The sequence below is a fragment of the Neopelma chrysocephalum genome, unplaced genomic scaffold (assembly GCF_003984885.1).
Source record: "Neopelma chrysocephalum unplaced genomic scaffold, ASM398488v2 Primary Assembly neopelma1_96, whole genome shotgun sequence".
Classification (NCBI taxonomy): domain Eukaryota; kingdom Metazoa; phylum Chordata; class Aves; order Passeriformes; family Pipridae; genus Neopelma; species Neopelma chrysocephalum.
In genome coordinates, this window is record NW_020897759.1 from 450,124 (window position 1) to 471,492 (window position 21,369).

General features: G+C 38.8%; 1 protein-coding gene across 8 annotated transcripts in view; it reads left to right on the forward strand.

Annotated features, from left to right (window-relative positions):
- Window positions 1–21,369, forward strand: part of CTNNA3 (catenin alpha 3) — a 428,400-nt gene that overhangs the window by 264,857 nt on the left and 142,174 nt on the right. For all 8 annotated transcript variants that reach the window (XM_027694077.1, XM_027694076.1, XM_027694078.1 and 5 more), the window contains one exon: window positions 9,557–9,649. In XM_027694077.1, the coding sequence (XP_027549878.1) occupies window positions 9,557–9,649 (93 nt within the window). The remainder of the gene's footprint in view (window positions 1–9,556; window positions 9,650–21,369) is intronic.

Below are 21,369 nucleotides of genomic sequence, written 5' to 3' on the forward strand. Positions count from 1 at the left end.
TAGGTGGAGTGTTGTATAAGGCATGAACCCCACTCTGCACTCTGGCCGAGTGCTGGAGCGAGATTAAGGTTTGTTACAAAACACTTTGGTTTAAATACAGCGCTTAAACATGTCACATGATCCCTCAAACCAATGACAACCAAGTATTTCATTGAGCATGCGTGAGAGCCCGGAAAACTACAAATCCCATAATTCCTTATTACAGTCTTCCTGCCACAGTTAGGTGTTTCCCTTTGGTGTAATTCATCCTCTACAGAGGATCTTGAAAAGAATCTGAACACCAAATTTGAGCAATGTGCAATAATGTACACGTAGTTGCTCCCAAGGGGTTCACATTGGTCACATTTTAACATCATTGTATTCAACTGCTTTTTAATAACTGTTAGCCTAGTATTCAAAATACTGAGCTCATGACAAATTTCTGAAACCTAAAAAACACAGGCTGGTCTTGCTAGGCATAAGGAACCTCCTTGCTAGGCTCAGTAGGGCAGAATTAAAGTATCTAGGTGTGCTTTCTGTAAATGAACTGTCCTCAGTCACAACACTGTCAACAGTCTTTTACCCAGCTGGTGCAGGGAAGGGACAGAGGACAGTCGTGGCCCTGTCCTGTGCACCGTTCTGAGTTTTAGCTTAAATAATGTCTACCCTGTTAGCCCATTGTTAAGAGTAATTTATGGATTTTAATTCTAGATTTCCTTGCACACAGGTTTTTTTTCCTTTGGAACATAACTCCTACATCTTTTTCTCCGTTGTTGTTGGACACATCTGCGTGTGAGGATTGTTCCTCATCAGTGCATCACTTTACAGTGAATAACAGTCAGTTCATTTGCCCCTTTTCAAGGCCAGTGCACTGTAAACAAGATAGGAGTTTTTCTGTGAATTTAGTAGGATCACAATCCTACATTTTGAATTCTATCCACATGCTTAAGGGTGAGCCCACACATGATGCTTCAGACAGCACTGCGATCTGCAGCTTGGAAATCTGATATCACATATGATTTTGTATGCAAGTTTTGGTTGCAAGGCTGATGAACAGTTTTAAGTGTTTTCTTTGTGACCAGTCTCACCTTTCCTAGACCAGATGTCACATACCAAAAATTCATCAAGGCTTTCTTATAAAGTGTTTTATGAACCCTTAAACTCTGTTAACAGAAGTAGAGACTTCCACTGACACAGAAACATTTTATGCTAGTACAACATTTATTCCATATAAACTGAAGTAGCTACGAGCCTACTTCCAGCTCCACTGCAGTTGGAATTGGCTGTCTGTACATGGCTTTCATGCACCATTCACAAAGAGGAGAATAAAAAGTAATAAACCTGAGAAAAATTACTTATTCATTTAAGGGATAAAGGAAAGGTAAAAATTAATGAGAGGGTTAATTATATTTTTACAAGATATTTGAAATGTAGCCTATAGTGAATGCATAAAAATATGCTGTGGTGCAATAAGAATGTAATGAATAAGAATATACTATGTGTCTGTGGCACAGGTTAGATTTTTACCACTGGAGCAATGTAACATTTATTTTGTTTTACAGACAACTTAGTTATGCAGTACACATGTATGTACTTAATTATGAATGAGTAAGGGATTACTTCCCAGCCACTGCACATACCATTGGCTTGAGCGACTCAGAAAAAGCTTCATAAGTGCGTTTACAGCCTTAAATTTCAATTTCGCATTTTAATTCACTTCGGCGTGGAAAGTTTTTTGAATGGAGTCAGCGTACACCCAGACCTCCTGCCTGCCCTGTGCAGCGAGTCAGTGACACTGAGCCAGAGGAAAACAAACCCCGGGGCGGTGGGAAATCGCGGTGTTCACAGCGCTTCTCACCGAGCCAGGGATGAGGCTCTGTTACAGCTTTCCAGGCACGGACCCGTCTGACCCGGCCGGGCTCGGGCTCTGCCCTGCGCTGCCGGCCCGGGGCGGACATGCAGCGGCTCCTGTGGTGCGGGGCTCAAACACACACACACACACACACAGATGCAGGGTCACACACACACAAACACACTCACACAGACTCACATACACGCACACAAATTCACACAAACTCACTCACACACACAAAACCGCACACACACACAAATTCACACACAGACACAAAAACACACAGACACAAACACACACAAACACACACACAAATTCACTCACACACAAACACACGCAAACTCACCCACACTCACACACAGCTGTGTTTGATGAGGCCCAGGCTGGACCTGCTCAGCACCTGCCCTGCCCGCTCTGTAGCTCCAGATGCTCTGGGCACGCCGTGGCTGCAGGTGGCCTCTGTGTCTCTGGAGCTGGTGGGTTCAGCTGCACAACCCCATGTGGAGCTTTTATGGTAAGTGCTGAAGGTGCCTTTTGATCTCCTGGCAGGGGGATCCCACCATCCCGGCCACCGGGCGCTGAGGGCAGATGGTGCGGGCTGGGCAGGTCAGGCTGCTAAAACCAGCCAAAGCTGTGTGTTTTCTGCTTTATTGGCTGCTTTAAGAGATGTTATTTCGCTTTTGTAAGCAGTGAGGTTTGGTTGCCTTGCTGCTTTAAGGCATAATTTTGTGCCACATAAATTCTAAAATACCAATCCATGAGGCAACAACAGAAAACAACATGTTAAGAAATATTTTCCCGGGTTCGGAGATTTTTGATCTCACTTGCTGGAGACAAAATGGCCTCTTTTGAGATGAAGGAGTGCAACTAAGTGATAATGAGATTCTGGGAGCACAGGTGTGGGTGAGGGATGTACAGCCCAGTCTGGAGTGGTCTTTGGGTCAGTGTTGGGACTTAGTTATTATGTGTTATTCTTAAAGCTGTTTGGTGAGTGTTACAGTAATCCTCCTCTGGTTACCACCTTTTCAATTCCTGTTGAGTGGAATTAGGACAAGAATAGATTAAAGCTCTTTGTAATCATACAGAAATCGTGATGGTGTATTGTATCCTGTGTCACTCTGAAACGAATGCATTTTTTGTTTGTGGTAGGTACAAATTTATACATCTGCGTTCTGTCATTGTTTCCTGTCTTCACTGAGGCTCTATGAAGGGCTGTGCTTTGCTTTCTGGTAGTCATTAAATCTTCTCTGCAAGGATTTCTCTGAGTTACTCTCCCTTAGTTTAAGTCGAGGAAACAGCAGTTATCAACATTTCAGCTGCTGGAAAGCCTAGGGGAAAAAAGTTGTCACAATAAATTGTGAAGTGTAAAACCAAATTTTTTTTTTTGAAAATAAGGTTTTTCTTTTTTTTTTTTCTGCATGCAAATGTGCTGTGTGTTGCATACCATTCAGCACTGAATCGGTGCTGAGCTGTCCCAGAGGTCGGAGGGAGACTTTTGGGTTGGAGAAAGATTTCAAGAATACTGAAAGAGAGAATTAACTCATGATAAGTTCTGAAATGGAGTGACTCTTCTTTCTGAAAAGCCAATACTTGGAAAGAATTCTTTAAACACATCTGATGTGTTCACTTTTGTGAGGTAGGAGGGGTTGGTGGTTGCATATTATATGAGTTGCCTTGGGCTCTGACCTGCTTTCTTCAGTGAATTTCATCTTTTAAATTAGGGGACGGACTTGTACTTTCTCTGGAAGGCTTTCTAAGTGCTGGATTTCAGATATTGCCACAAGCAGAATCTTGATAAAGTTGGATGACCTTTGTTTTTATATTTTTTATCTTTTTTTTATTGTTTTGTGGAATATTTGAATAAACAGTAATAAGAAAGTAATTAAGGATGCATTGATGCGTATTTTTGAATCTTTCCTGTGTTTTATAGAATAAATGGGCCTGAAATCTTGGCTGTTGTATTGACAGTTTATTATATATGCTGTATTTATTATTTAAGTGCAGGCAATGGAGAGTTTCGTGCAGTTTTGAGAACTGGTCGATCCTTACTGACTTTCACTGGTGAGTGATGTTTCTCAGATCCCACTGGTGTCAGACAGTGAAGGCCAGTTCACTAATCTGTTTATAAGCACTTCTGTGTGCCCCTTTCCCTCAAGAACTGTGTGTCCTGGCAGGGAGTTTTGATCACTCCTTCCCTTAGATATTTTATGGAATTGGCTAATTCTGTGCATGACTGAGTCCTCTTGCTCAGGGTAACTGCTGTCTTATTTGCCATGTTTGTTGTGATGCTGAGCTAAGGAAAATGAGAAGGTTTGTTATTAATGACATGATTACAGAACTGGATAGTCACTTTGTCCTTTTGAAAGCCCTGCCTTCTGGTTTAATTCAATACACAGCATCTTTCTACTGCTAAAATAATTTTTTGTCTTGATACTGACATATTTTTTTTTTCCTGTCTGCATGAAAAAAGAGCCAGGGACAAGGCAGTAAAAATGGTTGGGTTTTAGTCAGTTCTTTGCCTCTCCTATTCTCCTTTTCAAGTAGTTTTCTTTATATTGCTGTGCTCACGTGACACTGCTGGAATGCCCTCTGTTGCTAACATTCAGCAAATGGTGCTAAGGGGAGGTTTCATCAAGCAGTTTACCTTTAGATCTTTCATTTGCTGTTGTGTTTGGGCCCCTGGAAGGATCTTTGTTTCAGGTATCAGAGGCTGCTTCCCAGTTATTCCAGTGGATTAAGTCTGGTGCTGGTGTAGATGGTATGTTTTTTGGAGAGACCATTAGTGAGACACAGGTCACAACTACAGACAGTTTCTGTTTAGTGGAGTCTTCAGCTAACCTGGGTTGCCAGTGCACAGATAAAATCCAAATAGAGTATCTGTTCTTGGTAGTAACAAGGGCTCTGCACACTAAGGTCTAGAGGGGAATCCTTAACTGAGTTCTTCAGCTGTAAACTGTGACCCAAAGCAGTGAGAGAAAGCTTAATGGGGCATCTAGCCTGACACCTTTATTGAAAAGGAAATTATTTCTGAAATGTTACTGGACAGAATTCTCCCTTACTAATGTGTGGTGTTTGCTGCAGAGTATTGTGTGTGGTTTTTTCCCATTTTTATTTTGGTTGAGGCCCAATTCATCAAATCTCCTAAATGAACTTGTATGAGAGAAGACTTGTCTGAGAACATGGAACTTGAAGTAAACCAGTTGCAGTTATGTTGCTAAAAAATAAAACGAACCCAAAAACCAACAGTCTAGTCCACTGGTATTCAAAAACCTTTTATTAATTAATTGCAGAAGCAGAATCTTTGTCATGTTTAATGGGAAATATTTTAAGTTATGTAATACTCTGAGGAGTAACATCTTAGCCAGGTGGTTGGTTACTCCTCAAGGGGGGCAGTGATAAGCCTCAGGTGTACCAGGTGGAGCTGGTTTTGTTAAATCAGGAGTGATTATGGCATTAGTGGAATACTGGATGATTCAGTTCTGCAGAAAGTGGAAGGAGATAGAGACATGCACAATTAAGAGAAGTACAAAAGGAACCAAAAGGAGTGAAGAGACTTGCAGGTGTGTAGTGCCCCAGAGTAGTTAAATTAGCAAACTCAAGAATCCTTCTGGAAAAGTGAAAGGGGAAGAGCTAAGAGAGACAGGGAAAGCAACACAATATATGTTAAATAGATTGTTGAGTAGAGTTTTTAACTTCATCTCCACAAAAGTAAAAACTAATAAAAGTTGAAAGTGTAAATTTTGACCTAAAGTATTACTACTTGAGTTGATCTGGAAAGAAATTAAGTTTTATGGTAGAAAATGGACTGGAAAACAAGCAACATTGTGATATTACTTTATTGCCCACTGGAGGTAAGTTTTCAGTCTAGAGCAATGTGTTTTTTCACTATAAACAAATATTCTAGTCAATGTAGGTTTTATCAAGCTCATAAAAATGCATTTAGTAATCATAAATGCATATAAAAATGCAGCAATGACTAGAAGACATACATACATCAATATAGCTGTTCCCTTGAAAAAGTATAGAGTCATTATTTAATGTTGACCTTTATAGCTTTTTCATGGTTCTTTTTTTGTATGAACAGTCATTTTCCTCAGAAGACTTTTTAAGGCTTCATGAGTAAAGCCAGTGACAGAAACTTAGAATGCATCATAAACTTGCAGAAGGTATTTCTGTATACCACAAAACTGGAAGCAAAGAATATGGAAGTAGCTTTTTCACTTATAGTTTGAGGAGAGCGGGGAGTTACAATCAGTTTACAGAGAGTATATAATTTATATCAAAAGCTATGTTGACTGCTGTAATGCTGAAATTCAAATGTTATTTCTCAGCTCAGTATTCAGTTGCTCTCCTACAAATGAAATACCTTCCGAATTGTGATTATTCAGGATTAACCAAAAAAACAAACCACAACAAAACAACAACAACATAACAACGACCAAAAAAGCAAACGAAAAAAACCCCACCAAAAAACAAAACCGCAAAATTATCAGATCAGTATTTTAAACTTTCTAGTAAAGACTACATTTGAAATCTTGTGACAAACAATTTAAATTTTCTTGAAATTTGAAGCATGTCAGTTTTTATTTTTATTTTTCCTTGCTTTGATTTAGAGTATATTGCAAAACCACTTAAATATCATCAGAGCATTTGTTATCCAAGGCTATACAGTCTCCCAGTATGGTACTGAGAATTTCCATAGGATTACCAACGGAAAGGATTGGGTTGCCACAGATTTCTTTAAGTATGCTAAAAATATTACAAAGAGCAGACTTTGGGCTTCCCTGCAGAGTGGTGAAGGACCCAGTAAACTTTAGGTTAGTCAGAGCTTTGGAGGGTCTTTCCTCAGCGAAAGATTTTCTTGACAGGAAGTATTTACTATGAAGAAGAGGAAGTTCATGGAATTCACAATTTACTTATCCTTAGCAATTTACAATATAAGTGAATTAGGATAAAATAATGTAAAGAAACTGAGCTCCTATGGGTGGAGCAAGAGGGATCACATCCAAAGAACATGTTGCTTCATTTAGTACTACTTATAGAAGAGGAACTTAGTTCATTGGCAGACAGTCTGTTCCCAAGCAAATACTTATTTTTGGGAGTTAATGCAGTGAATGTGACTGAAAAAAAATCCTTGGGGGTACATTTAGTTCTTACTGTGAAGTGTGAACAATAGAACAGTAAAGCTGTTCTCAGCTGAGAATGAAACAGGTGGTGAGGCAATGCAGTGATTATTTACACTTTTACTACTTTAAAATCTCACTTTTGCATTTGCCTTTGCATTTGTGTTCTCACCTTGGAGTTAACTCTGGACCACTGTCTTGCATTTGTGACATTTAATGTAAATAATACAAACCTCTGTTTGCTGTTGGAAAGTTGCCTGGCATAAATTCCTGATGCTTGTATCCTTAGTTGGCTGCTTGTGCTTTGAGAATGGTCTTATGAATTGGGTCATCACCAAGGAATACTTACAGCTGAGCTGAAGAATCAGGAGGGGAAGCATAAGATCAGAAAGAATTTTTCCTCTCTCTATAAAAAAGCATCATGGCTGTTAACATCAAATAAAAGGGAATACTTGTGGACTAAGAGATCCTTCCCAACCTGAGCGTGCTTTGTCAGAAAAGAGCCATGCTTTTTTACCCTCCTGATTTTCAACATGATCTGGTAACCTACACAAAATTTGTCCCCAGATGCTGATGGGCTCTATAGAGCCATTGGCATGGATTGGTTTAGAGTTCATTCTCATATTTTGAACAGGGGTTTGTATTTTGAACATGGATTGGTTTAGAGTTCATTCTCGTATTTTGAAGAACAGCATGATCTCTGCAAGCCTCTTTCAACCTAATTTATTATTCTGTGACTCTGACACAATTTAAATCAAGGGCTGCATTTGTACTGAAATGTTGGAGCCAGTGCAACTGGGAAACAGGATAAAAAGTTGTTCTAAACTGTCTCCGTATCTGCCTTGTTGATCAAGACAGGGATAAAACAGTTATTGCTTACAGCAGAGAACTTAGTCTTAAAACTGTTCTTACTGATAAACAGGAGCTGTGTATCGCACATGTTTGCAGTGGATGCTAAGGAATAAAAAGTAGCTTGTCTGGGAACTGTGAAATGAAATTTGAAAAACCTGAGGAACCTTATGCTAAAGAGAAAAAAAGACTGCTGAGAGTTTATTTTGTCCTGGTGGAATGGCTGTTATTGCCTTTTTTTTTTTTAACCATTGAATTGTTACTGCTTTAGACATAGAGAAGCTCTTTCAGAAATAGATCAATAACTTTTGCACCGAGCCTTGTTCTTCGTTTGTTTAGGGGGGTGTATTAATGAAGTGTGAATGAATGCAGTGTGACATTAGGATACAGAAGCAGCTCAGTGACTAGGGCAAAGGAATGAAAATATTCAAACCAACATGAATTAGTTTTTGGGGACCAATAGTGAAAACCTCTGACCTTCAATCCAAAGAAAAATAACTGATTTTTTTTTTGGTGGGGAGGGAATAGCATCTTTTAGAGTTGTATTGTGATGACACCAAATCATCTATGGTTTAGGGTGAAGAGTCAGGAGGGGAAGTATAGAATCAAACCCAGGTTTTTTTCAGACACTGCATTAAAAAAACAACCCATGGCAGTTGGCTTCAAAAAAGAGGGAATACAGTGTCAATGCATCTATGCAAACTGGATTTCTTCAGTCTTAACCATTCTTTTGTACGTGGTCAAGATAATGCATCCCACAGGTAGGGAACCAGTGAGTTCTGTTGGAATACCAGGGATAGGTGCATGGAGTATTTATATGTAGGCAGAGGTGACCATGGAAGGCCCTGCATTCTGGCCCTCATCCCCTTCACAAAGGGTCTTACTCAATCTCTTCTGACTTTGCAATAGGACAAGTAATTAATTTGTCTATGTGCTAAATAATGCCTTGTAATTACTTTACATCAATTAAGTAAGAATAATAAAAGCCTTTGGCAGTAGATCATGGTTGAAGTTGTAGTAGTATCCCAAAGCCTGTTGATGTTCAGTTGCAGTGAGTGAAGCAAGTGCTGTTTTTCCTTAATCTGTTTAAACTTGTGGAACTGTGGAGCATCATGGAAGAGGTTTTTACTCTAAAGGAAGCTGGGTCTCTGTGGTGTATAGTAAAATAAACCAGAAGATAGACTTGTTCTTTCACAGATTTCAAGTTTCCATCTACATTTACAGTGTCAGCTGCACTGATGTGACTATTTCAGTAGAAAAGCGTACCTCTAATTAAAGGAATGATCTGTGGATAGCTCAGGGCATAAATTACTCTGTGTTTCGTTACAACAAATAAAGGCAAATGTTGTTTGAGCTTTAAGGTCTTAAAAATAAGTTTAAAAAAATTTAAGTTAAAAGGCTGGACCTGATTTGAAGGGCTCTGAAAAATTAACGGGCGAGATCTCAAGCAACCTTAGCTGAAGCCTTAGGTTCTTACTTTGAAATTTCCTCATGTTATCTAAACAACACCCTGCAGCTGTTACCTGGTGAACCTCAGCTGGGATGAGGTCATGAGATTTCATGTCATTGTCACTCCTTTCCACTGCTCTTTTTTCACCCCAGTGTTTCCTTGTTCAAGTATGTCCTTTGAAAAATTATTTTCCAAAAACAAAGGCTTTCTAGCAGAGATGGTTTTTGGCAAGTTTTAGGGCTTGGGGATGCATGCTTGCTTAAAAGGCTCTTTGTTTATTTAAGTTTGTTTCTTTTGTTTAAGGTTGCTAATCTTGCTTGTTCACTGTCAACAAATGAAGACGGAATGAAAATTGTCCAGATGGCAGCTAATCACATAGAGACCTTGTGCCCACAGGTAGGACTTTTTCAATTAATTCCCATTGCAGCACACTGACCATACAGTGTATTGTCACACAACATAGGTGTTTAGTTGTGCTCCTTTAGTCTAAATTCACATTCCATTTATACAGTTTAGTGCAGCAAATGGAGACCAAATGGCAAATCCGGGGCAAATACTCAATTTGTTTTCTCTTTGTGCTTAACATAGGAATGGTTGATAGTCTGTATTGACTGGGAGTTCGAAAAAGCTGTAAAAATTACAATTGCAGAAATATGCTGTTCTCTTTCTGAAATCAAACCTGTTTGAATGAACATTGTAGTGTGATAGGCAGATTGGGAACGTTTTTACACTTAGAAAACAATACCTGTTTTGACCTTTAACTTAAAATACACAAAACCCCGATCAAGTGGTAATAGTATGTGAACAGCAAAGGATGAATTCTTCTGATTATCACCAATTTAAAAGATCGAACCTTTGTCTTAAGGAAACAAATGAAAAAAAGGCACAGCTACAGATTTATTCTACAAAATTTATTCACTCTTTGTTTGTCATGTTCAGTATTATAGAGATATAAAAACCTCTGCAGTTAGATCTGTTTAGAGCAAAGATTTTAGGGATTTCTGTGAATCTGATCTGTGTGTTTTAGTTCTTTGGAGAACACTGTGGTTTACACGGTGGCCTAAGTCTTCTCACCCTTTTGTGCTAAATGTGGTGGAAATAAAAGATGAAAAGTAAATATTAATAGTATGTTCAATAGCCAGCTTGAGAAGTCCATTTTATCCTGTTGAATAACTGCAAGTCTTGGAGAAAGGAGGTTCTATCTGGGAAATGAGATGTTCTGAGAAAACCACAGAGCAGTGTTTTCTCCTGAGTCATTCAGGTTCAATGCCTGTTCTTAAAATTGAACCGTTCTGTGTTTCACATGCCAGCTTCTTTGTTTCTCCAGGGGTTCAGGTGCACCTTTGCAATGGATTATTATGCATCCAGATTCAGCTTTTTAATTGAAATTGAAACCTACACTTTCGGGGTATCGCATCTGATACCAGAAGCTCCTAAAATCTAATTTTGACTAAAATATTGATTTTTCTCCACAGCCGTTTAAGTTTCTAGGCTTTTAATTTCCTGTGGTAAAATGGAAGTGTCTTGGTTTTATTTCTTTTTTTTTTTTTGTTTAACCTAGAGGTAAACCAGGGATGAATTAGTTGATGATTATAGATCTGTCTAAAAAGAGAATGTGGTATGCACATGATAAGATTATGTAGCTACTAATGGTGTGTTCATTGTGCAGGATTTACTGCTTTCTTAGATAAGGACCATGCCCTGTGAAAGCAATTCATATTTTACCTAAGTAAGAAATAACAGATTAGGGCTCCTGCATTTTTCACTAAATCAGATTATGCCATATCAGTTAAAAACCTTCCATAGGGAAAATAATTATCTCTTAAGTTCCCTGTGAGGCTTATCAATCAGAGTTCAGAATGGGGAAATTCATGTGTAGAACTCCCCAATGTTCTTAAATCTTTAGAGTCAAAAACTTGGTATTTTATGTGCTCTGAAAGATATATTTCTTGAAGAGAAACAAGTGGTTTGGATTGAAATAGGAAATAGTAGAATTAAAACAGAACCTCCCCACCCCAAACATACCAACCAAAAAAAATCCAGCAACAAAACACCTACAGAAAACACCTGGGAGTCCCAGGAGTTCTCCAGATTTGACCAGCAAAAGTCCCCGTGGAACACAGGGGGAAAGGCAGATGCAGAACTGGCAAACCTTGGGGGAAAACCTTGTTGCTCTTGTTACACTAATCAGATTCTACTGTAGATAAAATGCAGAGAGTTGATTCGGTACTGCACTGTATTTTTTTTTCTCAAGTGAAATTATTAGTGAATATTTGATTGTTCAATAAATGAAATAAACTAGTGTGTGTGTTACAGCCAATGCAAAACACATAATGCCTGTTCCTGGAATTTCATGAATGCTTCATGAGAAATGAGTTTAATATTAATCTTACATCAATAATCATAGAATAAAGAAATAAAGAGCTGCTAGCACAGGATTAGATGAAGGAAGAATTATTTCTCTCCATTTAACTCACTTTTGATTGGGAGAATTTTCTTCAGTTTTGTCAGGTAAGTAAAATCTACGATGTCACTTGTTGTAGGTGGGAGCCCATATTACTTTCCTGGTGTGCGAACAACATCTTGGCTCGAGAAAGAAAGATAAGAAAAAGAACACACAAAAGCAAACAGCAAGAAATATTAATCTGTTGAGCTGTTTTGCTAATATCCATTTTGGGTTTGGTACCATTATGCTTCAGTTCAGTGGCATGTTTGAAGAAGACTCTGGTTCCTCTAACAGTTAGTCCTCTGGAATACCTGATAAAAGGTAAATATAGAGATGGAAAATGATCCAAAATCTGGGAAACCAGAGATTAGCAGTCAAGCATCTGGCTTCTCTATCTAAATTATAGGGTTTTTTACATTTTTATGGTCTGAGTCTGATCAGCTTCCAGGTGGCCCAACATGTATGTTTGGCACATCAGACCTTAGATATGTGAATTTTAGGCTCACTTCCTCTGAAGGTGGGATCTCACTGGAGCTTGCTGATGGTTACCAAAGTGGTGCAGGGTGATTAGTGGGCCGTGTCAATCCTGGAGTGTCATAAAAGGATGGGAAATGCAGGAAAAGCACATGAATGTTCATGGTTTAGCTTAACCTTTATATGATGATAAACAAATGTTTAGAAGTCATTCAATCCCATGCAGTATTTTTATCAGATATTTTAAAAAGATGAGGAAAGGACTGGTATAAGCAGAACCTTGGATCTTAGTCTTTTTACCTGAGTTCTGTTTTTCTCTTAAGTACTGAGAAAAAGAGATGGAAATCATCTGGTTATAATGGTATTAGGTAAGAAGCAATTCTATGGATCATGTAACTAATGAAAAGCATGTAACACTTGGCACATTTGTAGAAGATACAGCTCTAATTTTCATTGCCATCTTTCCTTGCTGCTTAGAACTTAATATGCTGCTAGTAATTTTTAATACTGCTTGCTGTGTGATAAACCACTAAATATAGAAGCTGATTTTTTGGCTGTGGGAGTTTGTAAATAAATCAGTGTGGTTTTTCAGGTAACATGGAGAGAGGTATTAGGATAAGCAAGATGCTGAGCTGATCAGTGGGAATATATTTATACATGTCATATTTCTAGGCCATTGAAATACTGATCTGACAGCTGTGTTGAACATTTTGTATTTGGCTTGTCCAGCATAATTCATCTGTTTCTTCAGTGCCAACATTACATTCTGGAACTGACTGCTGTATTTTGGTGTTACTGATCTGTTTATTGACACACGTGTACCTGCAGGGAGGAGAATGACAAAACCTGCCCAGATTCCTTGCAAGAAACCAGACCCTGCAGATTTCCTTTCTTTGAATTTTAATAATTTCAGCGTTGTTGTAGTTGTGTCTCTCTAGCAGACAGTAATAAGCATATCACATATTTTTAATGTGATCATATGAAATGGTCTGTTTATCAGTAAATTCAGAAACATGAAAGAACAAAGAGCTGAGGAGCTGACAGTGTTTTTCAGAGAGTGTGTGTATGTTTGTCTGTAGAAGAGATCCAGGCAAAGCATCTCCATTCCAGTCCACCAGCTGCTTGTACTCTCTCCTCTTCCAGGAAAAGTACATTACATTGATTACACCTGCAATTTGGTGCAAAGTAGCGCGGAAACCTTCAGCAGCCCAAATAGTGACAGCAAATGTGCCCCACACACGCAAGAGTCCACCCTGAGAATCCACCCTGGGAATCCACCTTTCCAAGCAGGGCTTGTGTGTTCTCTGCTTTCTTTCTCAAAAATTTGTCATAACTTTGTTATTATTCCCATAAGTTTTGCTCAAGCTTTAAATGTGAATGTCCTATAATTTTTTTTTTCCTGTGAATTAAACATTGTATGTGTTTTTCCGTTATAAAAATGAGTGGAGGAATTGAGTCTTTCCTTTGAGCTATGTTTTGATTTGCACTTAAATTGTTTAGCCCTTTCGTGTTGATACAGATAAATGGATATTATTTGCTTCTGTGTTATTTTCTAGAAAGTATGTACCAATCAAACCTGAAATTCTTGTTCACAAAAATGAGACTTGATAGCTATTACATTTTTTAGGTGTTGAAGTTTAATTATGTGTTTTATGATGCTGTGGATTTTTGAAGCTAGCAATTCACATTTCCTATATATTTACTTTTTCATGAGAGAAAAATCAATCATCCATTTTGTTATTTGCTCTGGTACATGAAATAGTGGGGGACACTGAAGAATTTTTTTTATTAGTTTCATAAAAACTCTTCACCAATATCACTTCAATAACCACAGTTTCATCATCTTGGTTGAACTGCCTGTGTGGCATCTCCTTTTATCTGCCTTAAGACTATTTTCTGGGGAAGTATGGGGGAGAAGTAATGGAGGAGAACATGGTAAATCAGTGAGTTCTCTACCATCTGCTTTAACAGACAAAAAACGGATGTTAATATCCAACAATATCAGACATCTTATTAGGTACCATCTCCAGCCTTTCAGTTGAGAGATTACTAAGACACAATACAGACTTTTAATTAATACCACTGTCAGCTCAACCTGGCATTCATGGCATTAATCTGCAGTGCCACCAAGAGCAGCGGCTGCTCCTCCTCTGGACTCCTCCTATCCCTTCCCTTGAGCCAGCCGAGAGTGTTCATGCATACATACATCAACCACACCAGGAGCTGACTCGAATGAAAACTAACCTTCTTGCTTCCCAGGGTAATTCTCAGCTGCATCAGTTTTCTGATCCTGACATTAGGAGTTGCAGTTTGTTCTCTCTGTTCATGGAAATTGAGATTTGCTGTTTCAAAAAGCTGATGAAGCCTGAGGCAGTTTCAGGTGATTGGGATGCTATGGAATCCTGAAGCTGTGGGACACCAAAATGTATTGGAAGGCATAGTACTTTATTCTTCGGTACAAATAGACTTAGCTAGATGTTTGCTTTGGCTCGAACTTCTCCAACAAACAGTTTGAAGGAGGGGAAAAAACCCTGCTGTGACTCTTGGAGGAACTTGTAAAATCCTCAAGGTGTTAGTGATAGTTTGATGCTCCTGTATATGAACATATATGTCCCTGAGCAAGTGCTTATTGTCGTTTAAGATACGGTCCATTTTATGTAACTGAATGTAACTGAAATCTTACTATATTTTTATGACAGAATCAAATGATGCTAATTTCATTTATGTGGAGTACATTACTAAAAATAATTTTCTTATTTTAAAGTCTTCCTTGTTTCTGAATATATAGAATATACCTGATTTGTCATGGGGCTGGTTTTGTTAGAAATGCCAAGAGGGAATAAGGAACTAATTAATATGTTTTCAGTAGGTTTTTTGTAGTTTCTTATTGCTGTTTTGTTTGGATTTGGCATAATATAATTCAAACTGTACGTGAAGCAACAGCTGTGGCCTAAATGTTGAGATTTACTGATGTCCTTCCCTCCCCAGTATATAAATGTAATCCATATGTGTGTTCATCTTACCATGTATTCAAAGACTGTAGCTACAGTGTAGTTACACTGCAATTGTTCCAGTTCCATTACAGTTTTATTTCATCTCTATAAAGTTCGGTGCATGAATGAATAATCCATAAGGACCTTTCTACTTTAAATGCATTACATTATAAATCGGACTAAAGGTTTACTTGGATATGAAATCCAATACACAGAAGGTTAATGACATAAACTTCAGTTTTATGTTGTAATTTGAGTATGCAACTAATTTAATTGATAATTATGGCTGTTGTATTCAAACACAGGGTTTTTTTTGTGTTGAACTCCTTTTGAGATCAAGTCCTGAGACTGTAAACTCCCATGGAGATTTTTTTTAATGCCTGCATCCTCTGGGAAGCTGTACTGTAGCTTGTGCTGTTGACAGTATGCCTTATCCCAGTTTGATCAGCAAACCCAGCTATCTCTAGTGCTGATAATTTTTATACCAGTATAATGGGCAGTGTTGGTATACTGTGACAGAACATTTACACGGCCTAAGAAAAATGTAGAAATGCAGAAAAATCATCCTTAAAAAGCTTTGCTCCATGAAGAGACTTTGTGTTCTCAGTTCAATATGTTTATAGCGAACTGCAGGGAGCTGAGCTCCAGTTCTGGATGCTGCACTGTTGAAGATATGACTTCCAGTGTGCTTTTGAGTATAAAATAACAAAGGAAAAAATTATAAGCAGAACTCAGTTTTGAATACTTTTTTATTTCCTCTTTCCTGCCAGAGTTCAAGAAGCATTGGGATGATACTCCTGGGCACAGGGTGTGACTCTTGGGGAAGGTCCTGTGCAGGGCTGAGGGTTGGACTTGATGATCCTTGTGGGTCCCTTCCAACTGAGCATAGTCTGTGATTCATGTATCAGTAAGTCTTGAGGATTATTTTAGCCTTCCATTTCAAGAATCTGTATATCTTGAAATTAAAATTTTATTCTAGAATGCATTGCTCAAGGCTTGATAAACTTGGGTGAATTGTTTTATGCTTTCTGAGCAGAATCTTGTTGTCCCTCATGTAGAAAAACTGTGGATACAAGAAGGTAATTGTTTAGTTAGCATGGTGAGACTGCAGCTAAAATTATTGGAAGTAGTTTACCAGCATTATGATTTGCTGGATCCTAAATTAGATCCTGGATAATGGGTGTATATCTAATACAGAAAATACAGTTTGAGGAATAGCGATTTTTTTTGGGGGGGTCAAAAAATGGACTTTTGATTCTTGAAATAAAATAGGGGATTTGTGAAATTCACCCCTGTAGGTTTGAATATCGTATCCAAAACATCCTCTAGGTCATTTACAGATGCTGTACTCCACAAGGTGGAAACAGAAATGTTTGTTTATTCTTGCTGCTTTGGTTTCAGTAGTGCAAGATAGAGAAAGTGAAAGTGCAGAACTGAAATGACGAATTCCATGCAAAAAAGCCCAACATATTTTGGAATTTGCTGTCTGTTTCACTTGTCAGGTCAAGTGAATTAGTTCTGGGTGGGAGGTGCCGTTGGATTGGTTTAAGAAGCAGTCTTTGTGTGTTCAGCCTATTCTGTCATCTGTCTCCGAAAAACAAAGTAACTGTCCACCCAAATGTGAATACTGAATACTTTACTGCATTTTCAGTTTTTTTCCACTTCTGTAACATTTTAAACTAAAATAACGGCAACGTCTCTTTTGTTAAAGATAACTTCGTATGCTTTTTCTGTAGGAGGGTTCAACATGCATTCAGAAATATGTGTGCAGTCTCTGTATGAAACCAAGGCATAGGTGTGTGCAGGGGTAGGGAGAGCTTTAGAGGGCTGTTTGGTGCGTGTGGTTTTGGTTTGGTTGGATTTGTGTTTGGTTTTATTTTCTTTCTCAAGAGTTCACCATGCCTCTCAGCAGTTGGAAGGTATGCTTTTGAGTGAAACTACACAAGTGTTTTTTTTTGTTAAAGTACAAAAACTTTATCCCGATGTAATAAGAACATATTTCTGTGTATCGCTGGCAACCACTACCCAGACATCAGAGATAAGAGCCAGGCAGGATTTTATTTAATTTCTTGCCTGGAGTATCAGATCAATAATGTTTGTAGAATTTTTGGCTTACCCCGTACCCCACAATTCTGTTTGTTCTTGAGGGGGTTGCTTTACCTGTATGCTCTTAATTTATTTGCAAGTTCCGTGATCAGCAGCTTGTAATAACAATGTAGAAATTAAATCTTCCCTCAATGGTGGGTAACAAGAAGGCCTTTGCTAGATTTGAACAGTGGGTTAATATATCTCTACTTTGTTCAGTTATGTGTTCTCAAAGCTTAAAGTTGCCTCATAATCTCAGAACAAATAAACCCACATATAACTTCTAAAGCTTATTACCAGACATAGTCAATTATGTCACAGTCAAACCAAGTGCCTCCGGTGCAATCCGTCCTTCCTATCCTTGCTTTAAACTGTGGGATAAGAGAAAGAAAGAGAAACATAGAGTAAGTTCTTTAAATCCTATTTCTGCCACAGTAGAGAGAGATTGCAAATAGGAGTTTGACATTTTGTCTTGGATCGTGATTTGCCCTAAGTGTTTTTACCACTGCAGATAGTATTCTAGGGATTGCTGTGTTCTTGTTATTGCATCATTGTTTCTTATTGAATTTTTTGAGTCTGTCTGAAGCAGTAGGTGTCTTAATCTGTTCTGAATATAGTGTGAAACCTTATGGTCACATAGCACCTGTACACCTAAGCCCTCATAACTATCAGTACTGGATAATGCTGCTGTGGTAGAAGTTTTTCAGGATGTCGTGAAAGAGAGAAGTGTGCTGTGGATGGAACTTTTCCTATGTTCAGAAGCGTTTCTTGTGGAAGTACAGTCTTGCTTTGTCTTGTGTGTCACTTTTGATATAATGATTAAACAATATTCCTTAACTCTGCATCTCCTTTTAGACATTTTCTGTGGAGGTAGATTTCACCTTTTAAATTTACAGAACAGTTAAAGTTGATTTTATTAATAAATACAACCAGTAATTTATTTCCTCTTGGAATGCATTTAGCTCTTGAGTAGGATTTGTCTGTATTGTCTGGGACTGTTATCAACACAATGTCAATTTTATTTAATTATATTGACTGAAATATATTTTATGTTAAAATATTTTGTATACAAGATGCTCAGTTTTCAAAGCTTTTAAATTGTTATAGGTTTTTTCATATCTTTGTTATTTTAATAGCTTTTTATGGCAGATGCCAAAGCAACAGCATCTCATAACCTTGTGCGTTTTTATCATTATAGTGGGATTTTTTGGCTTGCAAGTTTGTTTTTGGAGTTAGTAGTAAATACATATGCTTTCTTACAGAGCTTGGGCATATCTGGATATTTAAGCTCCCCCACTGTTTTAAGAGAAATACAAGGCACAGCTTGACAGAAATAAGCTCCACAAAATGTTTGTGTGTTTGTTTTTTTTTTTTAAAGAACAAAAATAGCAGACTAGCAGCATGTTTCTGTGGTTTCTTTTGTAGTAACCCTTGTGTCAGGAAAGAATATTTCATGATGTTGCTGCATTCTGTTTGCATTTCTATTACCTGTCTTGGAGTATCCCCAAGAAGTGAGTCATTCTTGCCCCTGAAGGAATCAGTGTCAGTAATTAAGTAAGTATCATATAGTTATTTTGTAACTGCATTTGAAAACAATAACAGTTCAGGTTGGAAGGGACCTTGGGGTGTGTACAGCCTTCTTCCCAAGGCAGGTCCTTTTCCAGGGGAACTGCCCCCCAGCCAGGTGGTTCCCAGACTCTGTCATGTCAAGTAATGTACTCCATCCCACCTGCAAGATTGGTTTTTAGACATTCAGATGATCATTTTTGAAAGAAGGAAGAAAAACCTCAGGTTCTCTTGCGTCAAAACCAGTTGGGCACGAGTTTTCTTCCTTACAGTCCCAAGCAGTGCAATTTCTTTTCTGAAGTAGCATGAGATGATTAATTTAATAATAGCATGGGAAAAAATCCAACTTTTAAAAGCTCAGAAATCAGTTTTCTGTGTTCTTTTGTTGTGTTACTTGTGTACATACCCCGGTTAATCTTCTTGAGGTATGCTTAGAACCTGTTCACATTACATAAATGAATAGGGATTAAAAATTACATTTAAGACTCCAAGAGCTCGCCCACCGAACTTTTGCAGAGCATTTGGTTCTTAATATGTTGAGATAGCCTAAAGAGAGAAAGCCTCCACACATTTCCCAGGAGACACTTTTAATTTCAGGAGGAAATAAGGATTTTGGCGACGATTTAAAAGGGGTGACCTACAACCAACATAGAGCATTCCACAAAGCACCCACACAACTTAGCAGCATACAACCCACTGGTTTTAAGTTACCCTGAAGAGATTAAGAAAAGAATAAAGAAAGAGATTAAGAGAACAAACAGGAGTAAATAGCTGGAAAGAGAAAAGAGATTAGGAAAAGATATTAAGAGAAATATAGCTACCACCAAAGAATCCTGTGGAAGGCCCTTCCTTCTGCTGCCCTGAGTTGGTTCTGCCCCAACAATAAAACAGTACTTTTACTGATCCAGTGTCTCACACCATCCCACTATAGTTTCTTTAGCTATAAAAATATGGAACCTCAAAGTTTCATCTTCCAGTAGCAAAAATCTGTGGTCAAGTCTGATGCTTTGAATTAATTTTCTGTTTATTTATGTGAATGTGGAGCCCACTATCCTATACACTGGAAAAACAGAGCGGAAATCATTTTTTTGCTTTTGACTCCCAAGGAATTCCAGTCTACATTCAGCTCAAAACTTTTCACTCCAAAAATCTCTGGGTGATTTTGCACTGGAGCAAGTATGGACTGTTACTGTTTTTCAGTTTTAACTATGTTTAGTGATCCTGGAAAAAGGTACGAAATTATTCTTATTCCTAAGAGATTTTATTAATGTATATATGATAGAGGCGCAGTTTTAATGCTAAGAAGCATGAGTTAGTTTTATGTTTGATGCCGGGGTTCTCAGTCATGTATCAGATCTTGGAGACATTAACCCTGCATGCAAATGAAGACTGTTTTGTGTCATTTTACATCCTCCATGAACACGAGCTGCCCAGGCTTGGCTCCTCCTCAGAACCAATTAAGGTGAGTGAGGGGGGGATCAGGCTCGTTAGGTGGTGATAGGGAAGGCTATATAAGGCCTTCAGGAGAGCTACTAGGCCATTTGCTGCCCAGGCTTGGCTCCTCCTCAGAACCAATTAAGGTGAGTGAGGGGGGGATCAGGCTCGTTAGGTGGTGATAGGGAAGGCTATATAAGGCCTTCAGGAGCGTGAGCGACCTTCGCTCACGCACCCCACAGGAGCAGGGCATCAGGGGTGTGGCACAGCAATTTCAAGGCATTTCAAGCAGGCAGGGCTCAACCAGCTCCCACTTTTCGTAGGTGAGTGTGCTTTTTGGAGTTAGGAATGGTTTCCAGAAAAACAAAAGCCATTACTGCTGTTAATACTAGGAGTGTGTCTGCTCAGACACTCCCCTCGAAGAAGGATGCAGCCACCCAGGTCTCTGGGTGTGCAGAGTGTCTGAGCCTGATGTTGGTACCGGAGGATGATGTAGGAGGTAGCTGTATACGATGCGAGCAGGTGAGTGACTTGCTGTGCTTGGTAGCAGAACTTAAGGACGAGGTAGAGAGATTAAGGTGCATTAGGGAGAGTGAAAAAGAAATTGACTGGTGGAGTCAAACCCTTTTGAACCCTAAGGAAGTCAAACAGGAGACGGCGAAGCCCTGCCCCTCCTGCCATAAGGCAGATGGAGCAGACCAAATTGATGGGGGGGAATGGAAACAGGTCCCTAATGGGAGAGGTAAAAGAACTCCCTCTCGACCCCCATCACCCCCTAGGGTACCCTTGAAGAATAGATATGAGTCCCTGGACCCAGACAGTCAGGCAGAGGACAGCCAAGAAGATCTCTCTGGAGAGCTTCCTGTTTCGGCCCTGTCTAATAGACGGGTTACAACCACAGGTATAAAGAAAAAAAGAAGGGTAGTTGTAGTCGGTGACTCCATTCTGAGGGGAACTGAGGGCCCTATTTGTCGCCCAGACCCATCCCAGAGAGAAGTATGCTGCCTTCCTGGGGCCAGGGTGAGGGATATTAGTAAGAGACTTCCTGAGTTAATCCAGCCCTCAGACTATTATCCACTGGTGGTAGTCCAGGCTGGCAGTGAGGACATTAATCGAAG